At 63.1% G+C, this 17,345-nt stretch overlaps 2 protein-coding genes across 4 annotated transcripts; one reads left to right on the top strand and one right to left on the bottom strand.

The window, feature by feature from the left end:
* Window positions 1-285: 285 nt before the first annotated feature.
* Window positions 286-5,841, top strand: LOC311213927 (aryl-hydrocarbon-interacting protein-like 1; the record flags this gene model as incomplete). The annotated part of the gene is made up of 7 exons (XM_084294264.1): window positions 286-381; window positions 1,099-1,278; window positions 1,443-1,631; window positions 1,709-1,885; window positions 1,995-2,136; window positions 2,474-2,901; window positions 5,674-5,841. The coding sequence occupies 7 exons, from the start codon at window positions 286-288 to the stop codon at window positions 5,839-5,841; spliced, it is 1,380 nt and encodes a 459-aa protein (XP_084150390.1).
* On the bottom strand, window positions 4,839-15,534 carry DRP2 (dystrophin related protein 2). Of its 3 annotated transcripts, XM_084294297.1 has the most exons (21): window positions 14,798-15,534; window positions 13,996-14,152; window positions 13,448-13,568; window positions 12,956-13,224; window positions 12,666-12,812; window positions 12,333-12,411; window positions 11,942-12,002; window positions 11,774-11,835; window positions 11,489-11,563; window positions 10,862-11,063; window positions 10,639-10,724; window positions 9,906-10,063; window positions 9,633-9,799; window positions 9,378-9,489; window positions 8,878-9,014; window positions 8,610-8,675; window positions 8,357-8,422; window positions 7,941-8,084; window positions 7,195-7,432; window positions 6,977-7,097; window positions 6,521-6,854 (listed from the first exon to the last, which is right to left on the bottom strand). In XM_084294297.1, exons 1-21 carry the CDS (start codon window positions 15,010-15,012, stop codon window positions 6,718-6,720), a joined length of 2,820 nt encoding a protein of 939 aa, XP_084150423.1. In that variant the 5' UTR covers window positions 15,013-15,534; the 3' UTR covers window positions 6,521-6,717. The 3 variants fall into 3 exon arrangements, with proteins under 3 accessions (XP_084150422.1, XP_084150421.1, XP_084150423.1); XM_084294296.1 differs by lacking the exons at window positions 13,996-14,152; window positions 14,798-15,534 and adding an exon at window positions 4,839-6,168 and having other exon boundaries at window positions 6,768-6,854; window positions 13,448-13,563; XM_084294295.1 differs by lacking the exons at window positions 13,996-14,152; window positions 14,798-15,534 and having other exon boundaries at window positions 4,839-6,644; window positions 6,768-6,854; window positions 13,448-13,563.
* Between the last annotated feature and the right edge of the window lie 1,811 nt (window positions 15,535-17,345).

The following is a 17,345-nucleotide window of genomic DNA, read 5'->3' on the forward strand; positions in this document are numbered from 1 at the left end:
CACAACAGAAAGGCATCACAGGCTTCAGCAGGGGTGTGCCACAGGGGGAACCTGTCTCAGAACCTGAGGAGCAGAAGAAGGGGAAAGGGCTTCCAAGTGCTGCCACGGCTTGGGGGCACCTGGCACGGAAGGCAAAAGGTGAGCAGCAGCCCTGGGAGATGATATGTGTGTCCATATAGTCCAGAGAGGTAGATGTCCTGAGGACAACACCGAGCTGAGGAAAGGCTGGAGTACGTGCTTGTGTATGAGCGCATGACCCGCTCCTGAGGGCTGGCAGGAGCAGCCATGGAGGAAACGTACCTGCTGAACGTGGAAGGGGTCAAAAAGAAGATCCTGCATGGAGGCCAAGGGGAGCTGCCGAAATTCCAGGATGGGAGCAAGGTAAATTGTGGTGGTAGCTACCCCAGAACCCCGAGAGAGAGGGGAATGGGTCTGCCACCTCCCTCCCTGCCCATTACCTGAGGATTAGGTTCTCTGCTCGTGAGCCGTGCTCCAGGCTACAGGGAGATCCCATCCCCAGCAGATCCCTCGTGAGGTGGGTGCAGGTTGAGGGAGCCACATTGCCCTCACGGTGATGGCTGACATTGCCTGCTGCATTCACCCAACGTCAGTGCTGTTCCCTGCCTCTTCCCTCTGCTCTTCAAGGCACAGTGGAGCTCAGCAGCTGCGCTGGGTTGCTGGAAATCCTCCTCCCCTTCCCAACGTGTCAAACATGAGTGGAGGTGCCAATGGGGAGCACCGTGGGGTTTCTGGGGTCCCCAGACCACAGCTATGGACAGATCGGTGTGGGTACCACGAGGCCCTCACATGGGAGTGCTCTCTGTCCTGGGCTATAAAGGGGTTTTCAAAGAGAGCAGCCAGATATAGCAGCGATGGGTGTTAAGACGCTCTGCCATCTGCTTTCTGTCTAAGACGAGCTGGCAGGAGGCACAGTCTCCCTGCTGCAGATGGAGAGCTGCCAACCCAGCCCGCACCTTGCTGGGAGCGGGCTCATCCCCATGTCCTGGCCCCGTGGCAAAGGGGGTTTGGGGTTGGCGAGAGGACTGAGGGCTCTGACCACACGTTCCTGCCCTGGACACTGCTCTTTCTCCGGGGCAGATCACCTTCCACTTCCAGACGCTGAAGGACAACTTTGAGCGGACGGTGATCGATGACAGCCGGGAGGCCGGCATCCCCATGGAGATCATCGTGGGCAAGATGTTCAAGATGGAGATCTGGGAGACGCTGCTCAGCTCCATGAGGGCTGGGGAGGTGGCGGAGTTCTGGTGCGACGCCATCGTGAGTGAGGGGCTTTGCGGGCCCCACGTGCAAGCGCAGGGGTGCGGGACGAGCTGCTGGCTGTCCCCTTCGTGGTGTCACGCAGCCGTGGCACCCCGGGGGCTGCCCCAGAGGAGGGGGTGCAGGCTGGCCCCACATGGCTGAGTGGGGTGCTCCCCTTGCAGCACACCGGCATGTACGCCCTGGTGTCCAAGGGCATGCGGCGGATCGCGGAGGGCCGGGACCCCCTGGAAGGGCAGAAGCACCGCTGCGGCATGGGCAACATGTTCGACTACCACAGCACGGGCTACGACGACCTGGATGAGCTGCAGCGGACGCCGCAGCCCCTCATCTTCATCATGGAGCTGTTCCGGGTAAGGGTGGACGGTGGGGACGGCTGATGGCCTGGGGAGGGCTGGGGCAGCTGGCTCAGGACCCGCTGCCCACACAGGTGGAGGAGCCCTCGGCGTACAAGCGCGACACCTGGGCCATGAGCAAGGAGGAGAAGCTGGCCGCCGTGCCCGTGCTGCACAGTGAGGGCAACCGCCTCGTGCTCCGCAAGGAGTTTCGGCAGGCGGCGGAGAAGTACCAGGAGGCCGTCATCTGCCTCAGGAACCTGCAGGCTAAGGTGAGAGGAGCCTGGCCACCTCCTGCCGTCCCTGCTGGGGTTCCTCCCATGGGCGCTGGGTGCCCTGAAGGGGCAGCCGCAGCCGTGATCCCCCCGCTCTGTGGGGCAGGAGAAGCCGTGGGAGGAGGGCTGGCTGAAGCTGGAGAGCCTGGTCACGCCGCTGGTGCTCAACTACTGCCAGTGCCAGCTGGAGCTGGGCGAGTACTACGAGGTGCTGGAGCACACGACCGAGCTCCTCCAGAAGCACAAAGGTACCGTGCCCTGCCTCCCCACACACACTGGGCACCCTGCCCTCCACAGTGCTGCTCGTCCCACGTCCCTGTGTCACCGTCACCCGGATCCCCCTGCCCACCCGTGTCCCAGCTGCCCCTGCCTAGAGCATTGCCCACATCCCTGGTTTCCCCCTGCCCACGATGACACCTGCACCCCGTGTCCCCTGGTCCCCCATCCCACAGCGGCACCCACCCCATATCCCTCGAGTCCCTTGCCCACCGCAGTACCACATATCCAGCCCTCCCGTACCTGATGGTACCCGCTGGGCTCCGGCTGCAGCTGCAGCACCCTGGTGGGGGCTGTCCTCTCCCACAGACAACGCCAAGGCGTATTTCAAGCGGGCCAAGGCCCACGCTGCTGTGTGGAACGAGCGGGAGGCGCGGGAGGACTTTCTGCGCGTGGCCCACCTCGACCCCGCCATGGCGGCCGCCGTGAAGAAGGAGCTGAAGCAGCTGGGGGAGAGGATGAGGAAGAAGCACGTGGAGGATCGCAAGCGCTACCAGGGGCTCTTCCAGCAGCCCCAGGGGCCCAGCGCTGGCAAAGGGGCTGGGGATGGCAGCGGGGGGCAGGAGGGGGAAGGGGAGAGGCGGCAGGGGGAGGTTGGGGTCCTGGAGACACACGGAGGGGAGCAGGGCACAGGAGTGTGGCCATCAGGGGCTGATGAGGGAGAGCAAGGGAACCACGGGGACGGGCATGAAGAAGAAGCACCAGGAGGAGACACGGCCCCGGGGGAGCCTGTGGAGGTGAGGGTTGGAATGGGGCAGGGAGGGGAAGAAAACCTGGACACCTGCAGGGCAGAGCCTAGCTGTGGGGCAGGGAGGGGGACAGGAGGGGAAGACAAGGAGACAGCGGAGGAGGAAGAGGAGGAGGAGGAAGGCAAGGGGACAGTGGAAGAGGAGGAGGAGGTGGTGGTGGAGGAGGAAGAAGGGGAGAAAGAGGCAGTGGAAGAGAAGGTGGTGGTGGTGGAGGAGGAAGAAGGGGAGAAAGGGACAGTAGAAGAGGTGGTGGTGGTGGAGGAGGAGGAGGAAGAAAGGGAGAAAGAGACAGTGGAAAAGAAGGTAGTTGTGGTGGAGGAGGAAGAGAAAGAGGTGGTTGTGGAGGAGGAAGAAGAAGGGGAGAAAGGGACAGTGGAAGGGAAGGAGGAAGGGGAGAAGGAGACAAAGGAGGAGGAAGAAGAGGAGAAAGAAGAGGAGGAGAAAGTGGAAGAGGAAGAGAAGCCAGCAGCAGCAGAGCTGGAAAAGGAGGAAGCAGGGCTGGTACAAGGGCTGGAGCAGGGAGCTGGGGGGGCAGAACAAAGTGGAGCAGGGAACATGGCTGGGGACGAGCCAGGCAGAGCTCCAGAGCTGGGGCCCACATTTCTGGACCAGGGAACATCCCAGGAGGAGCAGGGACAGGGGAGCTGTGGGGGGCACCGAGCAGGCAGAGACAGCTCCCCCCCAGCCATCACTGCTGGGGAAATGCTTTGCGCTGGGCCCTCGGGGGCAGACCAGGAGCTGGCAGGGGGGGCAGAAGTGCCTCCCTGCCCCACACCAGCTGGGGAAGGGGCTGGGGCACCCCTGGGGCAGTGCAGGGAGAGCAGGGAGCTCAGGGCCACCACACTGGGGCACGGGCAGCCCTGAGCAGGGCTGGATGGGGAACAGGGTGCAGGGCTGCCCATGTGGGGGCACAGCCTGGGCAGAGGGGCTGCAGTGCCCTCAGGACAAGCCCCAAGGCCCTGGCTCCCAGCAGCTGGGGCCTGGGCAGTGACACGGGAACGATGCTGTCCTCGCCCTGCCGCCACCAGGCCTGGCAGCCCCGCTGTGCAGTGCTCCTGCTGCCTCCCCTTTCTCGCCTCACCGGCTCCAGCGGCTCCCAGCCGGGCCACGCTGAGCTCTGCTGGCTGAGAAATAAAAGCTCTTCCCTGGCACCATGTGCTGGATCCGTTCCTGGACGTGCCTGGCATCCCTGATCGCAGCCTGCAGCTCCTGCCCTGCCCTGGAGCCCACAGAACTGGGATGGGGACGCGGTGTTGGCCCTGCCCTTGGGATGGGGAGGCACAGGGGCTGGATTTCCCCTTTCAGGTGTCACAGCTTTGGGCTGAGAGCTGCCCCAGCACTCCCTGCCACAGCCCAGCCCTGCACACATCGGTTTTTCACTGCCTGCCAGGGCTGGGCCTTTGCTGCAGCACAGACACGGAGAGCACGGGCAGCAGGTGTGATGGAGCACCACCGAGGGGGGCTGCAACATGAAAAAGGGGAGGGAGAGGCCTGCCTGTGGGGCATCCTGCTGCCATCCTCTCGTCTCTGGGCTGCAGGAGCTCCCTGACAAGGCAGAGGGCTTGTCCCTGCACAGCCAGCCTCCTCTTAGCTGCCACACGGACCTGAGCAGACCTTGCTGGAAGAGGATGAATGCAGAGGATGGTCAGGGCATGCAGCTGCACCCAGGGCAACACCACGGGGAATGTCCTCGTCCCCACAGCAAGAGGTGGCAGCAACCTGCTGCAGGATGGCCAACAGCAAAAGAGCATGGAAAGAAGAGACCAGCGCACCCACGGGGGTCCCAGTATAAATACCAATTTATTCTCTTTCCAGAGCAGAGGTGGAGAGAAGCAGCCAGGGCAGCAGCACCGCAGTACATGGTTACCAGAGCATCAGCCAGCCCGCTCCCCTCCCGGCCGCCTCCCAGCACAGCCCCAGCCTGCCCAGGCTCCCCGGGCACACAGCTCAGACACTGCCACTCCCCGCAGCGAGGACCTGCACCAATTTGCCCCAATCCTGCCTTTTTCTTCCTGGGGGAACCCCTAATCTCATGCAGTCACCATGCTCCTGCAGTGCTTACCCACTCAGGACAGCGTCCCCTCCCTAATGCCACCACCACCGCCACCAGGATGGCAGGGACGGCACCCCACACACCAGCACGGGGCCCTGGCACCAAGCACATTTAGCACTCCGTGATACGGGCACCGCTGCCATCGTGGCAAACATCTCCCTGGTCCCAGCCTCCCCAAAGAGCTCACCAGCACACAGCCAACAGCCCTGTCCCTGCAGCTCGGGACACACAGACACAGCCTTCCCTGCACCCTGCTGTGCCCAGCTGTGTGGGCATCTCCTCTCTCCGCCGCCCCGGAGCAGCAGCGGGGCTGTGCCAGCCCTTCTCGTGCCCCGGGGCACCCTCAGCACCTGACTCCGCAGCTTTCTCGACGTAACGCAGCCTGAGACAGCCAGCCCGAGGGAGCCTGAGGGACCCGGAGCCACCACCAGCAGCCCTGCTCCAGGGCAGCGCGGGGAAGGATCCCGCAGGAGAGGGAGCCGGGCTGGGCTGGAAGGGAAGTGCAACTACACTTCGTGTTAGGGTTTAATGGCGTGAGTCCGTGAGAGTATTTCAGTACAGAATATATATATAATATATAGAAATATATGCAAATTAAACGATAAGGCTCTGTTATAAAGATCCTCTCAGGATAAGGCTACCAGCTGGGCTGAAGCTCTGGTGTGGACTCGCCCCGACCCCACCAACCTGGCAGTCTCTCCCCCCAGCAACGCGTGCCCCGCCAGCAGCAGCGTCCAAACCATAAGGCGGGCAGCTGGGTGCTGTCAGAAGGAGTTCCTTTACACCCCAGGAGGCCTTTTGGTGGCTGCAGAAACATTTCAGTGCCCACCGACCTGGAGGACCCCGGGCAGAACTGGAGAGGAGCGGGATGCTGAGCTCTGCGCCCCGTGGGTGCCAGGGGACACACGCAGCTTCCACCACTTCAGCTCTTTCTTCCGAGCCTTTCCGTGCAGTCCAACGAGTCCAAGCCTGGATGCTGCAGCTGAGCAACCCAGCCGGCCCCCGGGGAGCCCACAGCCCCGCTCCCACCTGGCCAATGTTCCCCTGAGATCTCCTGGAGCTGGCAAGCGTCCTGCCTGAGCGAGGGAGCCTGCCGCGGCACGGGGAGCACGGCGGGGAGAGGAGGAGGAGGGGAAGCAGCCAGGCAGCTGGTTAGGAAAAGCCTCTGGCTCACGGGAGGTGTTAGATAAGGGAGGTCATACCTGGAAGAGAGACGGAGAGGTCAGCAGAACAGCGCCTGGGGCCAGCTGGTTAGAAGGGGACTGCTCAGGGGTGGCAGAAAGCGGGCGAGGGGCTGGGTGGGAGAGGGCTAGAGCCTGGGGTAGAGCTAGCACCAGGTGACAGCGCCCTGGGTGCACACGTGTGAGGGATGGCGCTGAGCACGCAGTCACAGAGCATCCCTGGTCACCATCCATGTGGAATGAGCCATCCACAAGCAGCCAGGAGAGCTCACACCACTGCTGCTGCTCTGCCGGGTAAGCGGGGCCTCCACCTCTCCGGAGATGGGCAGAGGGGGGCTCACGGCGGTGGCTGCAGCCTCGCTGCCATCAGTCTGTCTTCGCAGCAGGGAGCTCATCCAGGACTGAGCTGCTCTGTCCTCTGCGCAGCTCCGGCCGCCTGTCCTTGCAGGTAGGAGAGCTCCTCCTCATCCTCACCAGTGCCTGCAGCCGCCGTGCTCCTGGCCGTGGGTGGCGGGGGGGATCAGCCATCACGGGGAGGGAGGGATCGGGGCAGGGCTCCGCCGGGAAACCTCATCTGAGGGAGCAGTAGGAGGCCAGAGAGGGGGATTTCGCTCGAGTACCTCGAGAGCTGGGGAAGGCGCTCCGCAGCTTCTCCATGATGTCCTCCAGGCACACGCTGACCTCTTGCGTCTTGGCCTCCACCTCATCTGCAGCGGGCACAGGGCTGGGGTGAGCGGCGCGTGCACCCGGCTAAACCGGGGGCCGGGGGGACAGGCGGCCTCCCAGAGCTGCCATCCCGGAGCTCAGCCCCCATCCGGCCCTCCCTCACCTGCAGTTTCGGTGTCGGGGGTGTCGTGCTCCTTCTCCTTTGCCTGGCTGCCTTCGGACTGGTGCGGGGATGAAGCCAGGGAAGATGCTGCTGAGCCATTGCCATCTGACTCTGCCGGCGGCTGGAGAGAGAGGGGGGCTTGTCGGGGTCCTCCGTCCTTGTCCTGCACCCTCTGGCCACCCCTTCCTGACCCCCCTCCCTTGTTATTTGCTCCGTACCTGCAGCAGCAGCTCTCTGAGCCGGTGCAGCTGGGACTCCAGCTGCTTGTTGTGGTCCTCCAGGATCTGCATGCGGGTCTCCAGGCGGCTCTTGTGCTGCCGGAGGATGCGCGCTTCCGCCAGGAGCTCCTCGTTGCGGGGGTCTGGCACCAGCTCGGGGGAGCCCGTAGCCAAGGTCGGGGACTCCACGGCCTCGTCGTGCTGCCATTTCAAACGCCTCAGCTCTCCCTGCAGGATCCTGCGGGACAGCCCAGGTCAGCACCATCGTCTCCTTTCTGGAGACTCAGAGACAAAGCTCCAGCGGAGGCTTTGCCACGGGAGAAGCTCGAGGAGCAGCTCCTGACCGTCCCTGCACCGCGGGGTGGCCTGCCTGCAGCTCCTCCTCGTTTGGGTGGAGGACAAAAGGCACACGGCTGCTTCCTAACAGGCTGAGAGTAAGGCAGGGAGAGAAAAACCCTGTGCTGTGCTCCGACAGCACCTCCACCATTCCACAGGAGCTCAGGGAGAAGACAGGCAGCTGTGCCCTGGGCTCACCAGCTCAAGAGGGGTTCTTGGCAACACGTTTTGGGGATAGGGATAAGGATTCTGGGGAACGGAGCCTTCTCCCTTCCTTGGCAAGCACTGAGCCCAGCGCTCCCATGTGGGCTTCAGGGCTCAGCCTCCAAAGCAGGCTCCACCCTGGCTCTCAGCCAGGTTTCTCCAGCCCCTTCCCTTCGACTCAAGCCCCCGCTTTCAGCGCTGCCCACCTGTTTTCATCCTCCAGGTGCGCCAGGATGCGCTCCAGCTCCCCCTTGTCGTCCATGGGCAGGCTTCCTGGGACCTGCTGGCTGCCCGCGGGCTCTCGGTCGGTGATGGGGCTGGAGTGGCGCAGCAGGTACTGGTCCTCGTCCCTGTTGCAGCAGGTGGAGGAAACACAGCAGGGAGGAACGTCAGGATGGGGACTGCTGGGCCCTTGGGGCTGGAGGGAGGTGGTTTTGTGCGGGAGTTCCCCACGGCTGCTCCAGGTCGTGGAGCTCAGAGGTGGCTCCAGCACCCCGGGTAGCTGTGCACAGGAGCCTCAGGCTCCAAGGGCTGGGAGGGGGAGCAGGGATGCCCTGGGTAGGTGGGGAGGGACCCACAGGAACCTGGCTGCAGAGAAGCAGGGGAAGGAGGCAGAACTCACAGACTGTCATCGGGGGACAGGCTGTCGCTGAAGAAGGAACAGTTCTGGTTTTCCATCTCTGCAAGCCTGGAGGAAATAGAGCTGGCTTGAGACACGTTCAAAGGCACCCTGAACGTCTGCTCAGCGCACCCAAAATGCAGCAGCCCTGTAAGACCTCTCTGCAAGACCCCGTGGCAGCCACGCAGCGTGCTGGGAAACACCCGTCCCCAGACCCCTCTGCCCCACAGCCCCCAGTAGTGCCCGGTGCCACTACCTGCTGGCAAAGTGCTCGATCCGGGAGTGGGTGTCAGCGTGCGGCAGCATCGGGGAGGAGGCTGGGCTGCAAGAGACGCACACTGGTCAGCAAGGATTGCGGTCCTCACCCAAAACCAGGGCTTGGAGGGGCTGCCCTGCCCACCCTGGGCTGTCAGGGAGGCTGAAATCTGCTCCCCCAAAGACTCGGTGCTGTCAGCCCCAAGCAAGCTGCCTCCAGGCAGCATCCCCGGGGGTGCTGCTTCCTCGGGCAGGGTCGGGGCACTCACGTCTCGGAGAAGTCAGCCTCCAGCACGGACTGGACGGGCAGGTAGCCCCTCTGCGGGTGCTTGCTGAAGTACTGCTTGGAGCGAAACTTGTTCTTCAGCGTGGTGGCAAAGTCCCGCATGTTCTCGCTGGAGGTGGTCTGCAGAGAGAGAAAGAAGCATTGCCCTGGTGGTGGGCAGAGTGGGGATCACAGGGTGGCATCCTGTGACCTGCGAAGCTCCCTTCAGGCCGGGCACAAGCCCTCCATCTGCAGAGACAAGTGGGGGAGCGAGGGGGGCACGCGGCTGCTCCAGCAGCACGAGCCAGGCTGGGCATGCTATGGATGCCACATCCTGCTGACCACGAGCCCCAGAGCAGCAGGGACACCGACAGCCCCCAGCAGGGACACCGACAGCCCCCAGCACACAGAGGGGAACAAACACACACAAAGCAGCCACCCTGGGGCAGCCCCAGCACCGTGAGGCCACTGCCCTCAATAGCCAAGCGCCGCCCGGCCCCGTACCGGGGTGTAGTACTCCATGATGGGGTAGTGCAGCTTGTTGCCCTTGCTGGCTCGCCCGGTGAGGAAGCAGGTCTGGCAGATATCCACGTTGAACTGCTTCAGGCTCCGATACCTGCAGAGAGCGGGAGGCCAGAGGGAGAAGGGAGAGTCGGCAGAGCTGCCGTGTCTCGGAGCGCAGGGGACGGAGAGGTTTGTGTGGCTCTCGCGCCCCGCTGACCCCACGGTGCTGGTGGCTGAAGTCCCCGCGTCCCCTACCTGAAGCCCTTGATGGGGCACTGCCGGCAGATGGAGCACTTGGTCTGGTGCTTCACCTGCTCGGCCATGGTGACGCGGTGCAGCACGGCCAGCCACACCATGGACTGCGGCTCCAGGTTGGCCCACTCCAGGAACTGGGACGCCTCGATGGCAGACTTGCCGTGGCTCTGGGACGGGGAGGGACAGGAGGAGAGGCTCAGAGCAGGACCCAGCCACCTCGGGACGCTTGTTCTTCGCTGCACATAGCCACGGAGGGGCCACCGCGGTACTCACGAATCGGAAGCAGCTGCGGATGCTGGGCTCCACGTTGCTGCCCCCGAAGGCTGCCACCTCCCCGAGCTGCCGTGGGACCTGGATGGCCTCGTGGAGCAGGACACCCAGGTGCCGCTGGTCACACAGACCCCCGGCATTTGCCACTTGGCTGAAGAGGTCTGCGGTGGGACAGAGAGGGAGACAGCCCCTCAGACATAAGGCTGGTGCCTGCACAGGAGGCAGCTTAAACCGGGGGAAAAACACTGAGATGAGGTTAAATAACCATCACCAGCATCCTTCCAGCTCCCCAAAGCAGCAGTTTAGAGCCTTCCTGAGCCAGAGGTTATGGTGACAGCACTCTTATTTAATCCCTGGGTGATCAGCACCCCCACCCCCAGCACCCTGTGGCTTAAAACACAGCAAAAGGGGCTTCCTTTAATTTGTCTGACCCCGACTGCCCCGCCACACCCCCCCAGGGCTTTCCTGGAGAAGCACCAAGCAGCTGCTGCCCCTTTGCCTTCGCCACCCCGCCCCTGGCAGTGCCATGCAAGCAGGACCCCCGCAGCAGCAGTCACTGCCAAAATGCCTTCTAATTTAGGCGGCGTGGGCTGGGGGAGGGAGGAAGGGGTGGCGATGCGAGCAGATTAGTCACCACACGAAAGCTGCTTCTCCGATCCTGTCGGGCAAAGGAGGGCGAAGCTGTGAAGCGAAAGCACTCCCGCCTTCCCCAGGTCGCTCCGTGCGGGGGACTCACACTGGAATTTCTCCTTGACCTCCGTCCCGCACAGACATGCAATGCCCGTCTTGAAGGAGAGGGCCCTCATCTTCCCGCTGCGGCCGCTGCAAGGCGAGATGCGGCACAGGGGTGGGTTTTTTTTTGGTGGGGGGTCAGCAAGGCAAGCTGGCACCAGCCACCCCATCCTGAGCGGCTGGGGCACCGAGGCTTTCCCCCGAGCACGGCGCCGTGGGGCTGGTACCTGTCGAAGACGTTGAGCAGCCAGTTGAGGCTCATGTCGACGCAGAGCGGCACGTTCACCAGGATGCCCCGCTCCTCCTCCAGCCGCTCGTACAGGGCGGTCAGGCAGTGGATCACCTCCACCACGTCCATCGCCCGGTCGCTGGGCTGCAGGTCGTGCTCGTTGAAGATCTCCAGGGCCGTGGCCAGGGTCACCATGTCCACTGGGAGGAAAGCAGATACCTGCACACGGCTCCGCAGCATCCCTCCCTAGCCCTGAAGCTTGGTTTTCAGCTCCCCTTTGTCTCTGGAAGAGGTGGATCCCCTCCTGCCCCCACCAACCCGCCTGCTTTCTGCTCTGGGTCACTCTCACAGCTCCTCCAGCCTCTCCCATTGCTGCCGGGTGACCTCCTGGCTGCTCCAAGGTTTGTAACTCTGCTTTGTCCCTTTGGTCTCTGAGGGCTTTGACTCACACCTGCCCTGCAGCAGTTCCACCCTAACCCAGAGGCAGTGAATTTGCTGCTTTTCAGCCACGGGCTCAGCGCTTCCCCGGTGGGCTCCTGCCTCTGATGTGCTGATGAAAGGCCGTGTTCGCTTAATGCCTCTACCCAGGGAGCCCCAGCGGGAGGGCCGTGCTTCCCACACTCACATCGCAGGGCTTTCTGCACCCGCCGCAGCTTCATCGCTGTCCGGTACGCCGAGAACTTGATGTTGTTCAAATCCGCTGCAAGAACAGAAGGAGAAGAAAACCGCAGCTGAACACCCTTATCTGCAGGGCAGGAAGCAGCTGCTGCCCCCAGCACAGGCCTGGCCGCACGCAGCACCCATCTGGGGTTTGGACCCTTTGGGGGGAAAGCACAGAGAGGCCCCTTTTGGGGCTGGGGGCATCTCACGCTGCACCCCAAAAAAAGAGGTTTTGTGGCAGCCTCCTCACCCAGCGTCTGGTACAGCTCCGTCATCTTGGGGTGGTCCCAGCACGTTGTCTGGGCCTGGTGGCTGGGAGGAGGGAAGAAAACCTGGCGTCAGGCTGGGAAATCCCTTCCAGCCGCGTGCCCGCCGTCGGGCAGGCCCGAGCCCCGTCCGTGCGGGGCAGCACACTCACTTGATGTAGTAGGGCACTTTGTTGGGGGAGATGGCTCGCTCCCAGGGCACCTGGACCGAGGCTGCAAGGAGAGGAGCAGAGGTCAGAAGCTCTCAGTGTCCCTCAGCAATTTTCCCTCGCCACGGGCAGCTGGAAATGCTTCCACTGCTCTCGGGTGGAGGAGCAGGGCCTCAGGGACACCGGGGCCAACAAACCCTGCAGCTGGGGGACTGCCTTTCCCTGCCTTGCCCACCCTGTCCCCGAGGCTGGCACTGTCCCAGGGCCACCCGGCTGCTGCTGCAAGCATCGCAGCTGCAGTCCCTGAGCGTCGTGCACCACCACGGGCACTGCCCCAGCCTGTGGGAGGGCAGGCAGCCTGCAGGCAGCGCCGACGGGGGCACCCGTCACGTACAGGAGAGGAAGTGCTGCGAGCCTGGCCCGAAGTCCCGGTGGGCATCCTGGAGCTGCTTCAGGCGTTCGTTGATGGAGGCCTGCAGGAGGGGACAGCAGAACGCAGTGGCAGCGTTTCCAACGAGCATTTTGGATCACAGCCCCCTTTGGGAAGGCCTGTGGATGGACTTGGAGGTGCCCCAGCCACCCAGGTCCGCTCCCTCCCTTGGATTTGCATTGCCCAGACGGCTCCTGCCTGGCCAAGCCTTAATAAATCGTCCCCGAGGTTCAGCTCTTCCCCTTCACCCCCTTCCCTGCAGGGTGGGGTGTTTGCAGGGCCCCGACCCTTCCCCACCTGCAGCTGCTTCCAGCGCGTGTTGATGTGCTCCAGGGTGCGGGAGTTCTCCATGGAGAGGTGGACGTCCGAGATGGCGAGCTGGTGTGCCAGGTCATTGACCACTTTCACCCCGTCCTTCATGGGAGAGAGCTCGTCCTTGAAGAGCTGCAGCCCCGTGCCCAGGGGAGCAGGCACAGGGCAGAGGGAGGAGGAGAAGGAACAAGAAAGGTGTCGGTGCTCAGCTGTGATCCCTCTGCTACAGTTTCGGGTGGGCTGTGCCCGTCCCCAAAGCTGGGAGCCACAAGTACCTTGGTGGACTGGATGTGCTCTGGCAAGGAGTCGATGAAGAGGTCCCCGATGGGCTCCCAGGTCTCACGCACACTTTCAGCCTGGTCCAGCGTGGTGCTGAGCTCCTCCATGGCCCCTTTGATCTCCAGCAGCTGCTCCAGCGTCCGCTCGATGTGCCGGTGCTGGTCCACGCAGCGGGCCGTCAGCTTCTCCCACAGCTCGCTGGCCACGTTCGCCTGCTTCCAGACAAAGCGGCTGATGTTCTGGATGCGGTGCCGGGGAGAAACATCTGCGAAGGCAAAGCGAAGAGCAGAAATGAGAGCCTGGGGCAGAAGCACAGCTCTGTGCTGGTCCCGTCTTCTTCCCAAGGGCTGGGCATAACATGGTGTGTTATGGCAAGAGGCCGAGCACTGCTGTGCCACACCAGCCGCCTGCTCCATCCCCCCCAAACCAGCCCAGGAGGAGCCATGGGAGGACGAGGAAGGGGGAATTGAAGGGGGAACTCAACAGACCTTTGCTTTCTGAAGTTGGCTCTTCCAGTTCCTCAAACGGATGCTGGGAAAGGAAAGCCTGTGCTGACTCCAGGACAGAGTAAATATACGGCCCCCGGGACTTCACTTCTTCCATGAAAGCCTGGAGAGGAGAGCAGAGCACAGAGAGGAGATGGCAGGCTGGGCTGGAGAATTACGTCCTGCTGCCCTTTCGCCGAGGGCTGCCGTGATTTACGCATCCAGTGCCCAAACGAACCACCCACGGTGACATCAGGGAAACGCTGCCAGAGGAAAGTACCCAGCCCTCACTGGAAACGCAGAGAGGAGTTAACAGAGAAACATTTCTGCAGTGCAGGGGGAACAAGGAGGGGAGCAGCAGGGTGCCCCGAAGCCCATTCACAGCCGGTTGGGGTTGGGTTTGGGGTTGGGGTGCCCTCTCCTGCCCACCAGCTGCAGCCTCTGTGGTGCTGCCTGCTGGGTCAGCGCTTTGTGCTCCAGGAAGCGGCTGGTGACGGTGAGGACGAGGGACAGCAACCGTAAGCAGGGCGCAGGGGAACGAGGGAACGTACCGCATGCGTCTCCTTCTCCTGCTGCACCAGCAGGACGTCCCCGCGCAGGGGCAGCTGCGCCGACAGCTCCTCATCCTTCTGCCCCAGCCAGTCGATGATCTCCTGCAGGGGCACCTGCAGCTTCCCACTGTGGTCGGAGAAGGCCTCCAGCCGAGCCCTGGCACGAGAGCGGGGACAGCACGGGGGTGCTCAGGGGGAACCAGGGGAACCCGCAGCCACCCCAGATGCAGGCAGGGAGGTGCCGGGCAGAGGGAGTGCCACAAACACCCCAAAGCTCGCAGCCAGCAGCAGGAATGGAGCCACTCTGCGTGCACCCAGGTCGGTCTGGGCTGTGCACGGGGGGCTTGGCTCCGTGGCTGCGTGGCTGGGCGGCTTCCAGCAGCCAGCGTTGAGGCAAGAGACAATTAACATGCCCCAGTTAAGCTCTCCGTCATGCTGCCACCGCTGCAGCTGCGACCTCTGAGGGTCTGGAGAGCCCATTCCTCTGCTCAGCTGGAGAGGGCTTCCAGCAAAAGGGCAAGCACGGAGGTGGGGGGAAAAGAGGCGAGACATGGAAGTGGCAGTGGGGAGGATGAAGAAGGCAGCAGTGAGCAGGGATGAGGATGGGAGGGGGAGAAGGAAGGGAGGGGTGGGCACAGGGAGGATGCAGTGCATGGAGAAAGCTCAGAAGTCCATGCAGAAGAGGAGAAACAAAGCCAGGGTCGCTGTGGGTAACACAAGGACGAGCTCAGCCACCTCCAACAAGCACATGCGGCCCACGAGGCTGGCAGGCCAGGAGCTTGCCCCGGGCAGGGACTCTTACCGAAGGCTGTGGGATTTCTTTTTGATCTCGTTCCAACAAAGATTCATCTCCAGGGGGTTCTGGGGCCCAGCAACACTGCTGGGAGCCCGGGGGCTTACACACGAAGGTCCCGCACCATCCTGAGAGCCTTTAACCTGGGCAGAAACAGACAGAGCTGAAACGCTGCCAGCGCTCAGGCACCCGCCTGCCTGCACCGTCCCCTCTGCCATCACCATCCCTGACTTTTCAGCTCTCTGGGTGCTGCACCGCTGTGCAGGGGGCTGCTGGCTGCTCCAGGGAGCTCGTGGCCATGGCTGGAGAAGGGGCACAGTGCCGGCTACGGCAGCACTGCGAGTAAAGGTGGCACTTCCACGCTTTGAGAAGAGGTGGATGCAGGAGGGTCCACCGTTCCTAGTGACCAAGGGGACCTGCCAGCCTCTGCTACGCCACCCGCAGCTCTGTGGCTGCCACCTGCTCCCCTGCAGAAGCACCAGGCTATTCTCTGCCTGCACCGCGGATCTGAGCTGATCCCCGCAGATGCTGCTTCTCCTCTGCACCTCCCCGGAACCAGCAGTGGCACGAAGGATGCTCTGAAGGGCTGAGGAGCAGCCGGCAGCCAAACCTGGTCCGGTCCCTGTGCAGTGTGAGCACCTCCAGCCCTGCCCTGCCCAGCCAGCAGCTGAGCCAGACACCCCCAGGTGCCTGGAAAAATGCGTGCTAATTACTGAGGAATGAACCCTTGGTGGGTGGGGAATCCTGTCCTAAACCTCTTGCACTTCATCACGCTTCTTCCCCCTTGCAGAGGCAGCGAAGGCATGGTGCTTGCTGGCCACCCCAACACACTGGCAGGACTGAAAGCATCGCACACAGGACTTGGTGAGCGAGCGGGGATCTCCTCTCCAGCAGAGCAGCCCGGTGCACAAACACATTGTAATGCCAAGTGGGATGCGCTCTGCTGAGGAACAGGCAGTGTTTCACTCTAATGCTACTTTGATATTAGAGCTCATTTGGGGTAATTATCCCCAGGTGATTAATCAACCGTAATTAACTGCATTAGCACTTTCTAAACAGTACATGCAACAGGCAGCCTTTGCCGGGGAAGGGAAGGAGCAGACGCAGCTCGCTGCCTGCCCACGGGCTGCCCGAGCACCCCAGGACAGGCGCAGGGGAGCAGCAGGCAGGAGGAAACCAGACCCAGAATTTGGCCGTGCAAGTGGAACGATGCCCATCCCGTGCTGGCTCCCAGGGAGGAGTCAAACGCTCAGCGAGTGCTGCTAAGTCTTCTTCATCTAAAAACATCTAACGGCAGGCTGTTCTCTGCCCCCCACACACCCTGCCGCTCCAGGAGCATCAGGAAAACAGAGAAAACCATCGCCCACAGAGTTCACAGGAATCTCGGGGCCATGAATAATGAATCACTCAAGCTAAAACTGCTGCTCGCACTTAGGAGAAAATAAATAAAACCCCACAGTCTGCGTGTGCAGCTCCTCATGCCACCCAAGTAGGTTAGCCCCACAGCACTGCCCAGGAGCGCCCGGCTCCCCGCTACGTGCCTGGGGGTGCCAAGGAGAGGATTGAGCTCAGCACAGAACAGCCTTCCCAGCCCAGTTTAAGACGATGCTAAAAGCCCACAACCCGTGGACTATCACCTGCAGACGAGCCAGGGATGGTGGCCAAGCACGGGCCAGGCATTGAACACCTGCCCCGCTGAGAGCGAGCAGGGAGCAAGAGCAGCACCTTCCCCCCGAGCATCCCCTGCCCACCCCGTCCCCAGGGCTGCAGCGGTGGCAGCCTGGATCCGACCCCCTCTGCCCTCAGCAGGTTTATTTTCGGGCCCAGGACACTCACGCGGGCTCCTTTCCGCCTGTCCTCGGTGCAGCAGGGCTGCTCGGAGCAGCCGGTGGAGCGGGCATCGCCTTCTGCCTGCTGTGCAGCACCGGCCGGCAGGCAGCAAACGCTGCTGTGAGCAGGGCTCGGGGCTGTCCCCGGCACTGACCCCCCAGGAATCTGCAGGGGGGCGGCCGTGCCTCCTCCCGGCCTCAATCCCAGCTTTGTCTCGCGGCATTCCTGCGGCCTCCAACCTGCCTTAACCCCGGGGGTGCCGCTGCTGCGGAGCCCCTCGCCCGCTGGTGCCCTGCAGGGTGGGCTCTCAGGGATGGGCTTTACCCAGGGACTGGTCCCAGCAAGCTTTGCCTACCCTAAAGGTAAACCTGCCCTTGAGACATGACCCCAAGGAGCCCAAGGTGCCCTCCTCGCCCCATCCCAGCCCTTGGTGCCAGCACGGCTTCTCCTGCCTGTCCGGACTGGGTGCAAAGAGTTTGTTTTTGCCAGCAGGCTCCGGGCTGGCTCCCCGTGTCCCCCACAGCGCTGCCGGCCAGCATTGTTCCCATGCTCTCCTCCACCTACGGGAGGGAATGAAAAGCTCCCTGTCTCCCTGCCTCTCCCTCCCTGCACATCTGACCGCTGGTGTCCCCGGGGCTGTCAGTGCCAGCCTCCCCTCCCACCACCCCGTCCCCTCCACGTCCCCAGCCCCCAGCCCCAAGGGGTGCAGAGCCTTCCCCTCTCTGCC

The sequence above is a fragment of the Netta rufina genome (genome assembly GCF_964035555.1).
Source record: "Netta rufina genome assembly, chromosome: 12".
NCBI lineage: Eukaryota > Metazoa > Chordata > Aves > Anseriformes > Anatidae > Netta > Netta rufina.